The sequence below is a fragment of the Pipistrellus hanaki genome (assembly GCF_964339955.1).
Source record: "Pipistrellus hanaki genome assembly, chromosome: 8".
Taxonomy (NCBI): domain Eukaryota; kingdom Metazoa; phylum Chordata; class Mammalia; order Chiroptera; family Vespertilionidae; genus Pipistrellus; species Pipistrellus hanaki.
Genome location: NC_140510.1, coordinates 70473834 through 70491606, shown reverse-complemented (window position 1 = coordinate 70491606; position 17773 = coordinate 70473834). Strand labels below are relative to the sequence as shown.

At 44.5% G+C, this 17773-nt stretch overlaps 1 protein-coding gene across 1 annotated transcript in view; it reads left to right on the top strand.

Moving 5' to 3' along the window:
- Positions 1–17773, top strand: part of DNAH7 (dynein axonemal heavy chain 7) — a 159998-nt gene that overhangs the window by 36143 nt on the left and 106082 nt on the right. Inside the window, exons 17-22 of the mRNA XM_084892142.1 lie at positions 3402–3548; positions 4812–5497; positions 7685–7871; positions 10976–11169; positions 13058–13256; positions 16236–16376. Coding sequence (XP_084748268.1) covers positions 3402–3548; positions 4812–5497; positions 7685–7871; positions 10976–11169; positions 13058–13256; positions 16236–16376 — 1554 coding nt within the window. The remainder of the gene's footprint in view (positions 1–3401; positions 3549–4811; positions 5498–7684; positions 7872–10975; positions 11170–13057; positions 13257–16235; positions 16377–17773) is intronic.

The following is a 17773-nucleotide window of genomic DNA, read 5'->3' as shown; positions in this document are numbered from 1 at the left end:
ACGGGGGTTTCACACGCTTCCCACTGTCTTCACACGCTTACGTCTTACCTTCTTAGGTAGCGTGGCACCTCGCCTATCCCAGGTCACCATTGTCAGCTCCCGCAGGCTGTCCGTCACAGCAGAAGGCAGTACACACTGGAGCGATGGGGTGTCATTTCTTGATTTTTTTCAAGGGAGAAAACATTCGAATGCTTTGCCCACACATGGCCACTAATGAAAACAGTACTTATCTTATACAGCCCATAGTGAATGCTCTTTTGAGTTGTTTTATTTTTTTATTTTTTAAAAAATATATCTTATTGATTTTTTACAGAGAGGAAGAGGGAGGGATAGAGAGTTAGAAACATCTATGAGAGAGAATCATCCATCACCTGCCTCCTGCACACCCCCTACTGGGGATGTGCCCGCAACCAAGGCACATGCCCTTGACCCTTCAGTCCGCAGGCTGATGCTCTATCCACTGGGTCATACCGGTTTCAGTGAGTTATTTTGTTTTTATCATTTATTGTCAAAGCTCTCTTGATGAAGTGCACCTGCACACCTTATAATTGCTCAAACTCGCCTAAGTACTGAGCCTAAAATCATAACTTTTTTCCTTCAATATATATTTATATTGTTTCCAGAGAGGAAGGGGGGGGGGGAGGAAGAGAGAGAAAGAGAGAGAGAGAGAGAGAGAGAGAGAGAGAGAGAGAGAGAGAGAGATGAATGATGAGAGAGAATCATTGATGGGCTACCTCCTGCACACCCCTACTGGTGATGGAGCTCACAACTGGGCAAATGCCCTGACTGGGAATCGAACTGTGATCTTCTGGTTCATAGGTCCATGCTCAACCACTGAGCCACATTGACCCAGCTAAAATCCTCTCTCTTAACTCACTCTTAAGCTAACCATCTTCGTCCTACACCTAAGATGCTTGTAATTGCCCTGCCTACCTGCCCGGCCTCCTCTCCTACCTCTTCCCACTCCATGATCTTAACTTTTCAGTGACCTTGAGCAACCTTAGGTCCCTGCTCTCCCACGCCTGCCTGTCATCTCCTATGCATTCCTCCCCCTCGCTCTGGAGCGCCTCCTGCCCACACGCTGCGTGTCTGTCTGTCTGTCTGGCTAGCTCACTCGTCTGACTTTCGGAGACGCCCTGGGATTCAGAGCTCCGCGCTGCCTCCCTCTCCCCTGCACGGTTAGCGCCTCTGCCGACCCCTCTCCCCTGGCCTCCCCTGATGGCTGTGTTGTCATTCTCAGGACGGTCTCCCGCTGGACCCCGGGCTCCCGCTGGACCCTGGGCTCCCGGCAGCGGCCGTTGGGTTTGACCCTCTCTGTCTATCCCCCCCCCCCCCCCCCCCCCCCCCCCCCCGGCCAGCGGGGACTGACACGGCACGCCCTGTGCTCTCTGAGCCGCTGTCTGAGTAACTGGCTTGGTGTTTGCAAACGGAAAGCGAAGGTTCCCAGAGCGCCTGTCCTGGGCGGCCAGGAGGGGTGCCCTCTGATGGCCAGGCGGGGTGCCCTCTGATAGCAAGCCCACGTCTCTCCAGCACACAGCGCAGTTAATTGGGGAGTGTGTGGTTAGGAGAATAATTCACTGAGTCAGTGGTTGGCAAACCGCTATAGTCACCAGAGCCAAATATCAACAGAACAACCATTGCAATTTCTTTGGAGAGCCACATTTTTTAAAATTAAACCATATAGGTAGGTACATTGTTATTAACTTAATTAGGGTCCTCCTAAGCTGGCCTTTGCTAACAACTCAAGGGGCCAAAGAGCCGCCTGTGGCTCGAGAGCCGCGATTTGCCGACCACTGCACTGAGTGAAACAAACAAAAAACACTGCATTTTGAACTGCAGGCTATGTTTCTGGTTTACATTTAGGCCATTTCAGAATTTTTAAAAACTTGTAGACAGCATCACGAATAATAAGTAGTAGATGCTTAAGTTACAATATAATCAAATCTTAGAAAATGCTAAGTGGCTCAAAACGATCTCTACTTTACTGTAAAGGATTCTGTTCTCCACAGAGTGGGTGAACTATGCCTCTCCTTCCACTCCCTCGCTGGTCCAGAGCAACACCTTTGCCAGGAAACCAAAGTAAATAGGACAGAAATCAACCCAGGAATCTATAAAACATAAAATCTAGTTTTGAATAACCTAGATTTAACTTTGAAATATTTCATCAAGAACTACTTTTTAGGATTTATTTAATGCCTTACCAATGAAAATGTTATAATAAGCCTTTCTCATCAGAAAACCACACACACCTGTTTCATACTGGAAAGCTATAGTTTTAGGGCTTTTACTTAATTTATACATTTCTTGTGAAGAGAGCTGCTAAGACAAGAAAAATTAGCCTACAAACCTTTTTTTTTTTTTTTTTTTTTTTTTTTTTTTTTTTTTTTAGTATTGCTAATTAAAAAGATATTTGAATGTCAGAACACCATTAAACATGTTTTCCCAATTGTTTGTAGCAGGGCTTCAGATATCTTTACAGCCTTTAAAATACTGGAGTTTTCTTTGAGTCCCATACTCAATGATTTCATGGGATTTTCAAAGGCTTATAAATCATTTATTAGCATGAATTCTTTAGCATCCTAAGGAATACCATTGTCTAACACATTCTTAATCATTTGGATAGTTAGAACTTCTCACATGGATAGCACAAGGGTAAACTTTCTCTAATTTGTGACTCACAGGAATCTTAATCATCAGTTGTTGTTTTTTAAAATATGTTTTATTGATTTTTTTACAGAGAGTTAGAGAGAGGGATAGAGAGCTAGAAATACCAATGAGAGATGAGAGAGAAACATCAATTAGCTGTCTTCTGCACACCCCCTACTGGGAATGTGCCCGCAACCAAAGTACATGCCCTTGACTAGAATCGAACTTGGGACCCTTCAGTCCACAGGCCGACGCTCTATCCACTGAGCCAAACCGGTTTCGGCTTAGTCATCAGTTTTAAATCCTACTCTGAAAACTTACATTTTATTTTATTATTATTATTTTTTAATTGATTTATTTTTTTAAAATACATTTTATTGATTTTTAACAGAGAGGAATAGAGAGGGATAGAGAGTTAGAAACATTGACAAGAGAGAATCATTAATCAGCTGCCTCCTGCACACCCCCTTCTGGGGATATGCCTGCAACCAAAGTACATGCCCTTGACTGGAATCGAACCTGGGACCTTTCAGTCCACAGGCTGACGCTCTATCCACTGAGCCAAACCGGTTTTGGATGAAAACTTATATTTTAGATTCCAGTCAACTTCCGATGATCCTTTCTTTATATTTTGCCAACATCACATTATCTTAATAACAATCCCGGCCGCCCTTACAAGCGTGTACATTTTCTCTTGGGGCCTCGGGGCTTGAACTTGCCAAAGGGTAACACACGATGCTGTTTGGCCCTGCCAGCTGCGGTGCGACCGGTTCGTGGAGGAGCTGGAGAGCTACTCGAAACAGTCGGAGGAGTTCTACTCGCTGGGAGACCTGCAGGACGTGCAGCGGTACCTGAAGAAGGCCCAGACGCTGAATGCAAAGCTGGACCTGGCCGCCGACAAGGTGCAGCTAAGGGTCCTTCACAGGGTGACTCCCTGTGAGAGGGAGAGGACTGGGTCCGCGGTCGTGTGTTCACCTTTAAGGCATAGATGCAAATGGCACAGGCTGTACTGCATTTCATTAGAGGATGACACAGTTGGCACAAACGGGTCTTCCAGGCATACTTCAAGACGTGGCATCTTATTTGAAAAAAAAAAAAAAAAGGCGCCATGTCTCCATCAGCTTCTCAGCTTCCATTCTGTGCCATTTAAACACGTGTGTCTTTACCGTGTTTCTAAACCAAGCCCATGATTTCCCTATCCGGCTACCCGGCTCCCAATGTTGCAGCTTCAGAAAGGGGCTTTCTCGTGAGGAGAAGTGGAATGGGGGAAAATCTATATTCGTTGCTGTGTGAGGTGTTTGATATGGTTAATTGTGTGTGTGTGTTTTTTTTTTTAATAAGAAGGGAAATATGAGAACAGGCCACATTATGATGCTCTGCCATTTTTCTTCCATTGAGAGATTTTAGTATTTTATCAGAGCAAGTAATTGGTGTATAATCATCACAAACTCGTAAACACATGTTGAGAAAAGAGAAATAAACTTTGTAGAGTTTTTACAACTGACGCCACTGAGATTTTAAGTAACCTGCATAATGTACATATTGAGCTCACACTTCAATTCTATAGATTTCTCCTCCAACCATTCAAATACTCACATGCTTCACAACTACACTAAGAAGAAATCAGTGCTTCCCCCTCCGCCCCCCCCACCCCCCTTCTTCAATTGATTTTCAAGACCCAGTTCCAGGTGTATCTTCTCTATGGAAGGACTATTGACAGCATGCTCTTTCGTCTCTGAGCGATAGCATTGTTTTGTACACACTGTTCCTTTGATATTAAACAGCTACTGATCCAAAACATCTCTTCTGTTGTTTACACTATACTGAATAATCGCAATTTACATACTCACGTCCTATCTCCTCGGCTGGATTCTAACGCCTTGGAGTTGAAACTTTGCAATATAATAATACTTAACCGGCCCCCACACAACACTGTGTGTGTTAAAGTACATGGGTTCTTGTTATTTAATGAAGGAAGCTATATCCTCAGCATCTCTGACGGGCAAAGGCTTCTTTAAATGTGAAATTTATTTTGCTGCGTTAGGAACTCACCTCGTCCTTGCCCTCTGGAAACTGTAATTAAACACTTTTTCTAGATTAGACCTACTGTCATTTGGAGTACCACTCCCCTCTCAGAATAATGCCTTTCATGCCTATCCTTCCAGATCGAGCAGTTCAATGCTGAAGAGGAGGCCTTTGGTTGGCCACCGTCCCAGTACCCACAACGCAAAAAGATCCAGGACAACCTGAACCCCTACCTCCGCCTCTATGAGACCGCTGTCGAGTTTAGCGGGAAATTCCGAAACTGGACAGAAGGGCCGTACCACAAGGTGGACCCCGACCAGGTGGAGGCGGACGTTGGGAACTACTGGAGAGGCCTCTACAAGCTGGAGAAGACCTTCCACGACTCCCCCAACGCGCTGGCCATGACCAAGAGAGTGAAGGCGAAGGTGGAGGACTTCAAGCAGCATATCCCGCTCATCCAAGTGATCTGCAACCCCGGGCTGCGGCCCCGGCACTGGGAGGCCATGTCCAACATCGTGGGCTTCCCCCTGCAGCCCGCGGACGACTCCACCGTCTCCCCGTTCCTGGACATGGGCCTGGAGTCGTACTTGGACAGGTTTGAAGGCATCAGCGAGGCAGCCAGCAAGGAGTATTCTCTGGAGAAGACCTTGGAGAAGATGATGAAAGAGTGGGAGTCGATGGAATTCATCCTTCTCCCTTACAGAGAATCCGGAACATCGATTTTGTCATCAGTTGACGAAATTCAGATGTTGTTGGATGACCACATTATTAAGACACAGACAATGCGAGGATCTCCTTTCATTAAGCCTTATGAAAGACAAATCAGGTAAGTGACATGTGTGTGACAAATGTGTATACTGTTACCCCATTCCCACACTTGTTTTATTGCCAACATCATCATTCACATGTAATGCAGAGTTGTTTTATGAAAGTGATTCTGCATCTCATACTTAGTACTTTAGATAGTTCATTGTAAGAAATGAATCCTTACATCACTTTGGGGCAAGTACTGGTCCCTTTGCTATCTTTTATGTTCTTAACAAAGGTAGTGGGCAATCAGCCTCTAGGCATTCATTTTATTGCCTACAATCTGATCTTACATGTTTGACTCTCAAAAATGACTTTGTGTCTATAGAAACCATAGACTATAAAACTGAAAATAATGTCGTTTTCTAAATATACTAAATCGTTTAGTGTGGATAGTCCTTAAAAGTCCCTTGTAATTTCCACTCTTAATCACGAAGGATTGCTAGGAAAGTGCTAAAGAATGGAACTCTGATTTTTAGTCTGGTGTTTTAGACATTTGACACAGCCCATTAAATGAACTCTTATCCCGTCTGTCAATCTTTATAATTTGTATTAGAAGTTTACATTTTAATCTTAAAAAGAGTAAATCCAAATCAGTCTCCCTTCTTCGGTATGAATTTGCATGACAAGGAAAGCTAACTACTTTATATTACCCTAACTTGGGCTCCGGCTGTCTCCTGCCCTGCTTTCTGCCATGTGCTCAACAAGACTAATTTTTGAAGCCCTCTGAAGGCGGTGTAACTGGAGTCTGTGTTTATGCATGAGATCATTAGGGACGAGAACATTTCCTGCCTCAGTCAGAGGTTGGATGGAGAAACACGGACCAGCACCCAGAGGAAAGCAGAGGCATTCATTTCTTCTGGTGAAAAGATGTTAAACAAACCCAGTGGCAAACATGGTAAGTATTTTTAAAAGCCACTTGAAAATGTCTGATGACTTTTATTTATTATTATTATTATTTTTTAAATCCTCACCCAAGCATATTTTTTTTTTCATTGATTTTTAGAGAGAGTGGAAGAGAGGGATGAGGGGGAGAGTGAGAGTGAGAGAGAAACATCTATGTGAGAGAGACACATCGATTGGTTGCCTCCCACATGCATCCTGACTCTGACCGGGCTTGGAATCAAGCCTGCAACTGAGGTACGTGCTCTTGAGCGGGAATCAAATCCATGACCCTTAGGTCTGTGGGCCAAAGATCTAACTGAAACTCTAACAATCAGCTAGGGTGAAAATGCCTGCTGACTTTTAGAACTCTTATTTATATTTTCTGGCTTTAACAATCTAAAAGTACAGACCTTCCCATATAAGTGGTGTGTTAATGTGCACATACAGTGAAAGCTATCCCATCTCTAAGTTCTGTTGCTGTGAATTAATCATTCTTCTTCATGATTCTGTTAGCTCTTATAGCATAGTGGTTCTAGCAGTCCGGGTTCAAATCTTCCTCCTTCGCTTATTAGTTGGGTGAACTTGAACAGGCACTTAACCTCTGTGTGCCTAAGTCTCCCCATTGGCATGTCTGTGAGGATGCGAGGACAGAGCAAAGACATACTGAGACCTTAGAACTGTGCTTGTAAAATTATTAGATTATGGTGCAATTATAATTCATGACTTAGGAAATCAAATTATTATTTTTATTCTTAGTATTTAGGAATGAACTGATAACCTATGTAAGTTCTGAAATGCATCCTTCTCATGAATGCCACACTAATATATTTATGTGGACTTCTTTAAATGCCAATGACATCTTATGAATTGAAATATTTTAGTCTGAAAATAAAGCCTTCATGGGCCCCATTTTTTTTTTTAAGAAGAATGTTAAAGGAAATGAATCTTGGATAAGCTACCTTTCCTAAGAAGTTCAAAATGTCCTTCCTCAAGAACACCAGTGCTCTCTCCACAGCCCATTCCTCAGAGTGCATCCTCTCGCTATGGAATTGGGTTGCTGAGAGGTTCATTGTTACATGTCCAGGAACTAGCCCTTTTGTAGAGAGGCATATGTTCACATGCATATCTACATACACATAGAGGTGGATGCTATCACTGTACAGTAGACTTTGTAGAACTTATCTTTGAGTGAAGACAAACAAATGAAAATTGCAGTATGAACTTTGCATCCAAGATTGACCGTCTGGTCATGGTGTTGGTTAGTCATCGTCAACCATGCTTGGTGAGCCATTGACCAGAGCCGCTGTGTTTTGCTCCTCAGAGAATGGGAAGGCAAGCTGCTGCTGCTGCAGGAGATTCTGGACGAGTGGCTCAAGGTCCAGGCCACGTGGCTGTACCTGGAGCCCATCTTCAGCTCTCCCGACATCATGTCCCAGATGCCCGAGGAGGGCCGGCGGTTCATGACTGTGGATAAAACGTTTAGAGACATCATGAAAACCGTCATACAAGTGGGTACAGCCCTCTGAGAATGTGATTGTTTGGTTGAAGTGACATGATTTTTGCTTTTAAAACAATCCAAATAAGCCTTTGTCTTTTAGACTCGCAGGAGCAAGAAATATCAAAAGCAAAATGCGTATTTTGTCTTGAGGTCCAAATTGAAATTGTCGCTATGTGGCGACATTTGGGTGAGGTTGCGGTTTTTACCGTGCGCTCTGCTAGGGAGGCCTGTGCCCCGGGCTGTGGGCCCCCTCTCCACTCCGGGTGCTGTGGTGGAGACATGTCAGCATCCAGCCGCTCCGTCAGCAGACGCCCCGCAGGGACCTAAAATGAAAAAAGGAGAGTAGCAAATATAAGTAAGTCCAAAGAGCCCAACCCATACAAACAAACCGCAGTCAGTTCCTCAACACCGATCACGTGCAGGAGAACTTTCCATGAACGTCAGGAGGGGATTCCACAGACACCGAGGAACCCTGAAAACGGCAGCGCTAGCAGGTGCTAGCATGTCACACTCCTGGGGCGGCGCCACACCCGACGGCCCAGGCAGCCGGGTGGGGGAGCCCAGTGCCCGGGCCCCTTGGGACTAGAGGGGACAGGGACTCGTCCGCTCCAGGCGGACTTCTCCTGCCTGAGCCCGGCTCCTGAGTGACACACGTCACAGCTTCCACACAGCATGGCTTCTGCCAAGGCACCGCCGTTCCCGGGGAAACAAGGCCACGGACCGGCACCCGGGAGGTTGCCAGGCCCGATGGGCGCACCGACCTTCTAAAAAGCGGGTGTCGCATGCTGAGGACGGGTGGGCTGGGAGCCGGGTCTGTGCCTTCCTGGCTCGGGTGCAGGGTTTATTGTTTACCTTCTCACGGGAAGAGAGCGGAGGTCGCTTAGTTTCCAATCACGGGGTGATGACTTCCGTTTGTTTAAGTCCATGGGCCACGGTACATAGGTTCCTGCCTAGGTTCACTTAGAACTAGCCTATTTGGCTCACTGTCATTGAATTAATCTGGTTAGACAGCTTGCATCTGAGGAATTCAATCAAAATCTTCCCTGCATGCAAAGTGTTTCCAGAGGTGTTTCTCTTGTGACTGTAGGAGTGAGGAGGAGAAATATGAACTGTTGTTTTAAATAACCGACTTTTAGCTTCCAAATCTCGGGTTCGAATTTGCAAGGTTGCCATAAATTACTTGGCAGAGAATAAAACAAATACTGTGACTCTGTGAAAGGGATTTTTTTCACATTTTCCCTTCCAACAAAGAAAGGCGTGCTTCTCCAGAAGGTGGCGCTCTAAGAACACCATTTTGTTTGGGGATTTCAAGGTACAAGAGAATCATTCAGTTCTGCATGGAGTGAACCGCACATTTAGATGATGACCTGTACGCTCCTTTTTGTGTGCTTTTTAAAATGCTAATGTAAAAGAAACTGTTGGAAAATATTTTTTAAAATGCCTTTAAAATTTTTTTTTATCTCTTTAAAGATAAGCTAAGCCAATCATATGCTCATATTTCATCTGAGTCTCCTTTATTGAGAAAACAGGTATTAATGATAATTCTTTTTTTTTTTTATTAAATTACTGTATTTCTAAGTTGCATTGTTATAATTCAAAAACAACAACATATATCTTTCCTTCTCAGCCACATTCAAACTATATTAGCAAAAGCATGTTTTAGACACTCTGGCAATACAATTAAACTTCTATATGAAACAATTTACAGATGACGTTTTTGGTTGATCTCTTAGTCTAGGCTGGTCTCTTAGTGTAGGCTGATCTCGAGCACTGCAACCCTAGGCATGTGCCAAGAATAAGTTTAATTAGTCAATTTTGAAGTTGTATGCTTAAATTTTAACAATATTCTCTTGACCTAATTTCACATAAATTTTCTAAAATGCCCGTTTCCTTACATTAATAAGAGCACTGATGTGATCTCCAAGGCTTATGGTTTGGCCTGGTGGTCAAAGCCCTTGTGTGTTTTGGCACCTCCTTTTACCACCTTTAAGCTTATTTAGTAAACGAGAGGCCCACAGAATTCTTGTGAGGGGGTGGGGTGGGAGGGGGTCCCTCAGCCCGGCCCGTGTCCTCTCGCAATCTGGGAGTCCTCAGGGGATGTTGGGCCTAACCTGGCAGTCAGACATCCTTCTCCCAATCCGGACGCTGCATGCACCAGTGACCATACTTTTTGTACATGTGAAAGGCATCTTGCTGTTGTATGGGCAGCTACATTTTTTGCCCTGATTATAAAAGTAGTACATAACATGGTCCTTCTGAGGCAGTAGCACCATCTCCCCCATCTTAAGGGTGGAAACACTGAAGCAGAGAGAAGTTAAGTAAATGGTTTTGTCACACAGTTGTAAGTGTCAGAATCAGGGCTGACCACAAAATGTGCAAGCCAGAGTCCATGCATGTCATCACTGCATCATCCTGTTTTGTCAGTGTTAGAGTAGCCTTGCCGGGTTTTAATTTTTAAATCTAAGAGATTGTCCCCAATATATAGGGTAGGGTCTCTAGGCCTGGCTGGCAATCAGGGCCATCTGAGGGGTGACCGGCAGGCGGGGCGTTCGGAGGGCCCCCGCTGACACCAGCCTTGGCTGGCTGCCTGGTGCCACCTGCTGCCTCCCCTCCCCCAATCACTGCCACCTGTCACGTCCCTCTGGGGTGGGGGGGGGAGACAGATGCATCATAGCTATCGGCTGGTCAGCCGGTTGCTTAGGCTTTTATATAGAGAGATAATAATATTCAAAATATTAATTATAATGATGACATCTTTTTAGACTACTTTTCCTCAGAGAATAAAAGACAAACATATCTCATACTATTTTGTTTCCCCAACCTTCTTGTGAGTTCACTGTTCCTTCTCTCTCCTTTTCCCTCTCCCTCTCCCTCCCCTCACGCCCTCTTGCTCATTTTCTGTCTCTCACAATTTAAATTGTGAGCATCCCTAAGGATCAAGTCAACATGACTTTTACACAATTAGAAAGAAGCCTGATTTTTTAAAATAAATATTTACTTTAAATTTTGCATAAACTTTATTTGATTAAAGACACGTCATCTCAAATATAATATGAACATAAAGTTAGTATCCAGTATTTTTGAGTTGAGTGTTTTTTTCCTTTTCCTTTAAAGGATAAACATGTCCTGTCCGTTGTTGTTATCGATAGAATGTTGGAGAAGCTGAAAAAGTCTAATGAGCTTTTGGAACTCATCCTCAAGGGACTCAACGAATATCTAGAAAAGAAGCGCCTCTTCTTCCCCAGGTTCTTCTTCTTGTCCAACGATGAGCTTCTGGAGATCCTATCTGAGACGAAAGATCCTACGAGGTACGTAACGCACCTGTGTAACACATAGCTCAATTTATCGGCTTACATTTCATTATTAGGATAAGGTAGAGCATACATAAATTATAAATAATCGTTTCTACAGTAACTTTTTAAAAGGCTACTTGAATATTATCAAGGGTCAACTGAAGATAATTTTTTAGAATGTAAGTAATGTCACTGAACGATGTTTTCCCGAACGTGATGAATCTTGGAGTAGCTTTCTTGCACGATCACACATCTCCTTACAGGTACTTTCAGAACACTCACCTTCTAGGCCACATCCAGAAAGAAGTGAGTGTCCTCGGTGGTTTGCAGGGACCCAACGGGTGGGTCCCGTTGTCCTTCCTGTTCATCCCAATGGCTTTCCCTGCCCCCTCTGCTGTGGTCCTTGCAACTGCCCCAGAGAAGGGCAGCCTCCTCCCTCAGTGCCTACGCTTCTCCTACCCAAGTGTCCCTCAGACTTCTACCTACTCCAGGTGTTTGTGGAAACCTGCCTGGGCACCTGCCACTTGGCAGGCCTTTCCTCACCTCTCTTTCTTTCTTCCTTTCTTTCTTCCTTTCTTCCTCCCTTTTTTTCTTCCTCCCTCTCTTTCTTCCTCCCTCTCTTTCTTTCTTCCTTCCTTCCTTCCTTCCTTCCTTCCTTCCTTCCTTCCTTCCTTCCTTCCTTTCTTTCTTTCTTTCTTTCTTTCTTTCTTTCTTTCTTTCTTTCTTTCTTTTGTATATACATTTTTTATTGATTTCAGAGAGGAAGGGAAAGGGAGAGAGAGGAACATCAATGATGAGAGAGAATCATTGACCAGCTGGCTGCCTCCTGCACGCCCCACACTGGGGATCAAGTACTGCAACCCCAGGCATATTCCCCAACTGGGAATCAAACCCTGACCTCCTGGTTCATAGGTTGACGCTCAACCATTGAGCCATGCCAGCCAGGCTCTCTGCTCTATTTAAAACAGAAACCCTCCCAGCATTCTCTGGCCACCTCTCCTGCCTGCCTCCTCTACCTCTTCCTTCTGCCTACTTTGTACCATCTGTCTTAGGCTATACTGCACAGTATCTGCCCACTGTTTGATTTCCTCTAATAGAATACATGCTCAATCACGGCAAAGGTTTCTGACTGTTTCTCCTCCCCTCCCCCCAGTTTGGAGTCCTGATTCCTTAAAGGAATATATAGCATATAACAAGCCAGCAGTGAGTAGATATTTGTTAAACAATTTAATTTTGTGCTGTATCTTCAAAGTAGGAGACGAGTGTTTTAGACAAAAAGATCGATTTAGGCTCTGATTGCCATCTGAGACTTCATCTCTGCTTCTTTGTTGCCCACTTGAAAGAGGGAGTCGATTGGTTGTTGGTCATGTGTCAGAAGGGAGGGCGTTGGTCCGCTCCAACTATATCACAACGAAAGGACCAAAGTTGGGCAGCTTCAAGGCAGCTGATTAGTAAATTGCAAAGCACGTAAAACACTAAACTGAGTTCATGTTCTGCAGGAAGCCGCTGAAGATACCAGTTGAAATGGCAACCTTTGTGCATCTGACAATTTTTCAGACCCGGGTAGTACCTGTTAGTCTCCATTCACTCGCTCCTTACGTTACTTTTAAATCTCTCCATTCATTGTGTTGGAAACAAAGCGCCCCGGACATCTCCCCTGCAGCACGATTTAGAGCTGTGATTTCCAGGCCCTGATTGTTGAGTTAGCAATGGCCTCCCATGATGGTAAAACCCACACAGGCAGGGCCTGTGTCTTTCCCCCCTCTGCCCTCGATCTCTCGCAGCTGCTAGCAGGAGCCTCACCCATGATGCACATTTATGAATTTGAATGAAGGAGGGTCGGAACACAAAGCATGGCCATCATTCGGTTTGCTGTCTCACATGCCTGTGCTTCCCCCTTCAGGGTGCAGCCTCACCTGAAGAAATGCTTCGAGGGGATTGCCAAGGTGGAGTTCACGGAGACGCTGGACATCACGCACATGAAGAGCAGCGAGGGCGAGGTGGTGGAGCTCACCGAGACCATCTCCACCGTGAAGGCCAGAGGCCAAGTGGAGAAGTGGCTGGTGGAGTTAGAGAGAGTGATGATTAGATCCATCCACAAGGTAGCTGGCCACCTTCACTGCTTCTAGTGAAGATGGTAGAATGTTAATGTGCCGCTGATAAATGCGCTGTTAGACAGAAATGGAATCACAGATTACCTATTTAACTGTAATCCGTCAAGCAATGGTCGGTGACGTCACTTAGTAGTGACTCACTTGACAAGTGGGACAAAGTACCATCCATCCCGAAGAAGACTTGGGTCATAGTCATGAACCTGTCTCCCTTCGAACAGCCACATGCTAGTGCTTTTGTCGCTAACACACACTTTGGTCTACACCAGTGGTCGGCAAACTCAGTCAACAAGAGCCAAATATCAACAGTACAACGATTGAAATTGCTTTTGAGAGCCGAAAACCAACTTCTGCGCATGGGCCACGAAGTTTCAATCACACTGTACGTGCGCACCCTCACGTGGTATTTTGTGGAAGAGCCACACTCAGGGAGCCAAAGAGCAGCATTTGGCTTGCGAGCCACAGTTTGACGACCACTGTTCTACACCATCTATCTTCAGACTCGTCTGAGAAGGCCCGCTCTACAGCTGCACATCCATCTCCTGGATGTGTGTATTTCTGTGGTGAACCATCTTGTTCTCTGTACACACAAAATAGGTACCAAAATGGTAGAAAGCCATGCATGTGTCCTGCAGTGAATGTGAACACATGATTACCCAGTCATTTGTAATTATTTTTGTTAGTGGAGAATTCAAGTCATGGCCACAAACAGATATTGACTGAGAACTTAAACTAGCTTTTTGCTATCCCATAGACTTAGCACTCCAGTTCCTTCTTGAGAATAGAAATCATGGCCGAGCAGGGAAGCATGAGGGCAAAGGAAATAAGGCGTTACATCCCAACAACCACTTTCATTACTTTTTCAGGTTCTCGCGCACATTATTGAAAAAGTAACTAGAACCTACATGTTTAATGGTTCTCACAAGCCTTCATGCTTCTTTCTCTTCTAAAACATGGATTTAATATCTGCCTGCATACTTTTCCCAACAGATGTAAAATCTTTGGGGTAGTTTCCCATTTCTCCCTATTAGAAATTAAACTATGAAGGACATGCTTACATATAAAGCTTTTGAATTAGTTATTTGCTCATGATAATTCTCATGTAGAGGACCAGCGGGCCCAAGAGGATGATCTTGCGTAGACCTTGATCGCTAGTGACAAAGAGCATTTCCACTTTCATAGCTGTTAGCGATGCAGATGAATTCCACTTGGACCACTACTTAGCAGCATTGACTCTGGGTATTGGTTGGTTAATTGCTGTATGCAGTGAAGACTCCTTATTTCAGACATATCTGATACTATTTCAACTATTCTTTTCATTTTGTTTGTCCAAGAGCTTAAAGAAACTATTCAGTTGTCATTTCGGAGCATTAAGCTGGGGTGGCAAGGAATTGTGTAAGCAACATCTTCCCCAGATGTTCATGTGCAAGCTTGTGTTGGTGAAGTATGCCAGCAAATGCAACATACATGTACAGAGGAGACATGTGTGTTACTCTTGTGGTGCTCTATATATTTGCATACTTGAAAGACTACTGCATGCCTAAGTGAAGCTAATTTTATGTCATTTGTAAATAATTTAAAAGTCATATTCTTAGCACCTTTGCCCCTTTATTATTCTAGATTATCATGGCTTTAATATAGCTTGCTACCTCCAAAATATACATAATTTATATATATACATATATTTACTTGTATATATAACATACAAAGATATGGTAATATATTTTACATTCAATATTATAGAACTTTATGTAGTCCTACTTCTTCTCCTCTAATATATATTTATACCACCCTTGGGGTATCTCTACTCTGCCTTCTTCCCCCCATCTCTCAGCTGCTCGTTTTTAACCTCTTTCTGTGGCTTCCTAGGCCTTTTCAACTCCATAGACATACTAGGTAGACCAGAAATCTAAAACGTTTTACCCCTTCTTATATATTTCTTATAAAAATCCAATTTTGACATTCCCCCCCCCCCAAATTCAAACATTAAAGTGGGTGTCACCTCCCAGACGATGTTACTATTTTTATATATATTTTTATATTTATTTATTTTTTTGTTAGTCCTCACCTGAAGATATGTTCTTACTGATTTTTTTAGAGAGTGGAAGGGAGAGAGTGTGAGAGAGAAACATTGATATCCATTTGTTGCCTCCTGTTCATGCCCCAACCAGGGATTGAACCTGCAACCCTAGTTGTGCCCTGATCAGGAATCCAGCTCACAATCCTTTGGTGCGTGGGATGACGCTTCAACCAGCTGAACCACCGACCAGGGCGATGTTACTATTTTTGATTGATCTAACAGATGACAATGTCACCCACTGATGGCTGGCAGAAGTGGATATATGAGGCCACTGAAAACATGTAACAAAGCACATGAGTTAGACTTCCTGGTTTTATGGCTCTCAACTCCCCATGAATAGATTATTCTCTAGTCCCGGTCATTATTGCTGTGGGCATCACACAGTGGAGCTGAGAGGGGGAGAAAGATCTGGAAACACGGGGGGACTCAAGAGAAATTGTGTGGTTTCCCCGATGGTCAGGCGCTCAGATGCATGTGGCTGAGTGGGGATCTGATTGGCTCAAAGAAAATCGGCACCTATGAATTTGATGGCTCTCATTTGGGGAGTATTTGAGTTTATGTGTTACAACAAAATTGCCTTATGCCTCTCCAATCCAAATGTATCTAGGATATTTTTGGCCACGACCGCTCCAATAAATATTTGATATATGTGCTTCCCACAAATTGGTCATGCACCAGCGAAATAAAATGCTATGTAACGTACTTGTTTTACTCACAGGCATGGGAATTAACTTGAACTTAAAAGGTCTGGTCCTGTGCTTTGTGTCTTTATATAATTGGCTAAGATGTAAAACATGGAACGGTCCGTGCTAATCTGTTGGCATTTAGCTCTTCGCTGGATAGCACATTCACGTGTGAAGCTGTTCATCTTTGGCCTTTTCTCCCGTCAGGTCATTAAAGCTGCCATCATCGCCTACTCGCAGTACCAGCGGATCGAGTGGGTGAGGGTTTTTCCTGGCCAGACGGTGCTCTGTGTGTCCCAGAACTTCTGGACCCTCGAAGTCCAAACGGCCATTTCGACGGGGCAAGAGGTGAGCTCCTCCTCCCCGCAGGCTCGCCAGCATTTCCCCCAACGGTTATTCTAAAGCACGTGTGTCAAACACACGGCCCGCGGGCCAAATCCAGCCCGCCAGGCCTTGCAATGTGGCCCGCACCGCGCTGTCATCACTGCACTCCGCTGTCAGTTTATGACACTGTCAGTTTATGACTGTTCAGTAAACCATTCGGCCCGCGATTTAGGCTGGATTTTAGATTTTGGCCCCTTCTCTGATTGAGTTTGACACCCCTATTATAAAGAAACGCAAGCCACCCAGAAAGCCCTGGGCACCGGAGTCTCGATCTCGTTATTATACACAGTATTGTAATTGTACCTTTAAAAATGGAGTCACAACAGGACTGAGAAGCTTCCGAAGCTCAGAAAGGATGGTTCTCTTTAATGTCAGGAGTAAAGCTACCCTGTGGAGGCCAGGTATCAGGCCCATTTAGACTATTTTCACCTTTATTTTTTCATGCACTGCTTTTGAATAAATAATTATTAATATTTCAAATGATGCTTGATTTGGAATGCCTAATACATTGGGTATATGAATTTAGTTAACACTATTCATTACTTAACTCATATTTAATACCATTTATCACTAAATTCCTATTAGTAGTTAATTAGTAGCCCCCTGGACTTCCCTCCTTACTTGCTGGCCCCCAAACCATCCGCTTTCTCACTCACCACCACAGGAAAAGAGTGTGGAGGGGCCAGAGAAGCAAATGTGAACAGATCAACCACATTTATCGGCATCTTCCAATTACTTTTTTCATTGCACTGTAGTGTTTATCAAACCCCCTCCCCTCTGTCCAAATGTGTGTTTTTCTGGACCGACTCCAAGAAGGCCAGAACAGGTAGGGGTTGAGGTAGAGCAATGGAGCGTTAACTGTAATCCTTTCACGTGTCTACTAGACACCAAGGGTAATGTGAATCTCCAGGGACAGGTCACGTAGGTCACTACCTTCTCAGTGTGCCCTCTGCTCAAAACGGTCTGCCATGCTGACAGTTCTTACCATGTTGTCTAGAGACACGTGGCTTTTTGGTTTACAGCAGTGCCTGCTGGTGCTGAGATGGAGTTCCTCGTACTTTTGCTAGTGTATTCACCACCCCCACCCCCCAGACACACACACTCACACACACTCAGGGGATATGGAGCAGACATGGAGCCATTCACAGAGCAAGGCGATGAGAGCCTGTGCCTTGGGGTCACTCCCTCCACAGACTTGAGGGCCTCTGACCTCTGACCCAGGAGCTACAAGAGGTAGCAAGGCAGCCTGTTGCCATGTTCCTTGCTGATGCAGATTCTTCCTTTCTCCTCTGCTCGTGGTTGCCCTGGTATGGGCTGCCCTTCACCCTCTGCCTGTGGGTCTATCTGGGAGGCTGGCCTGT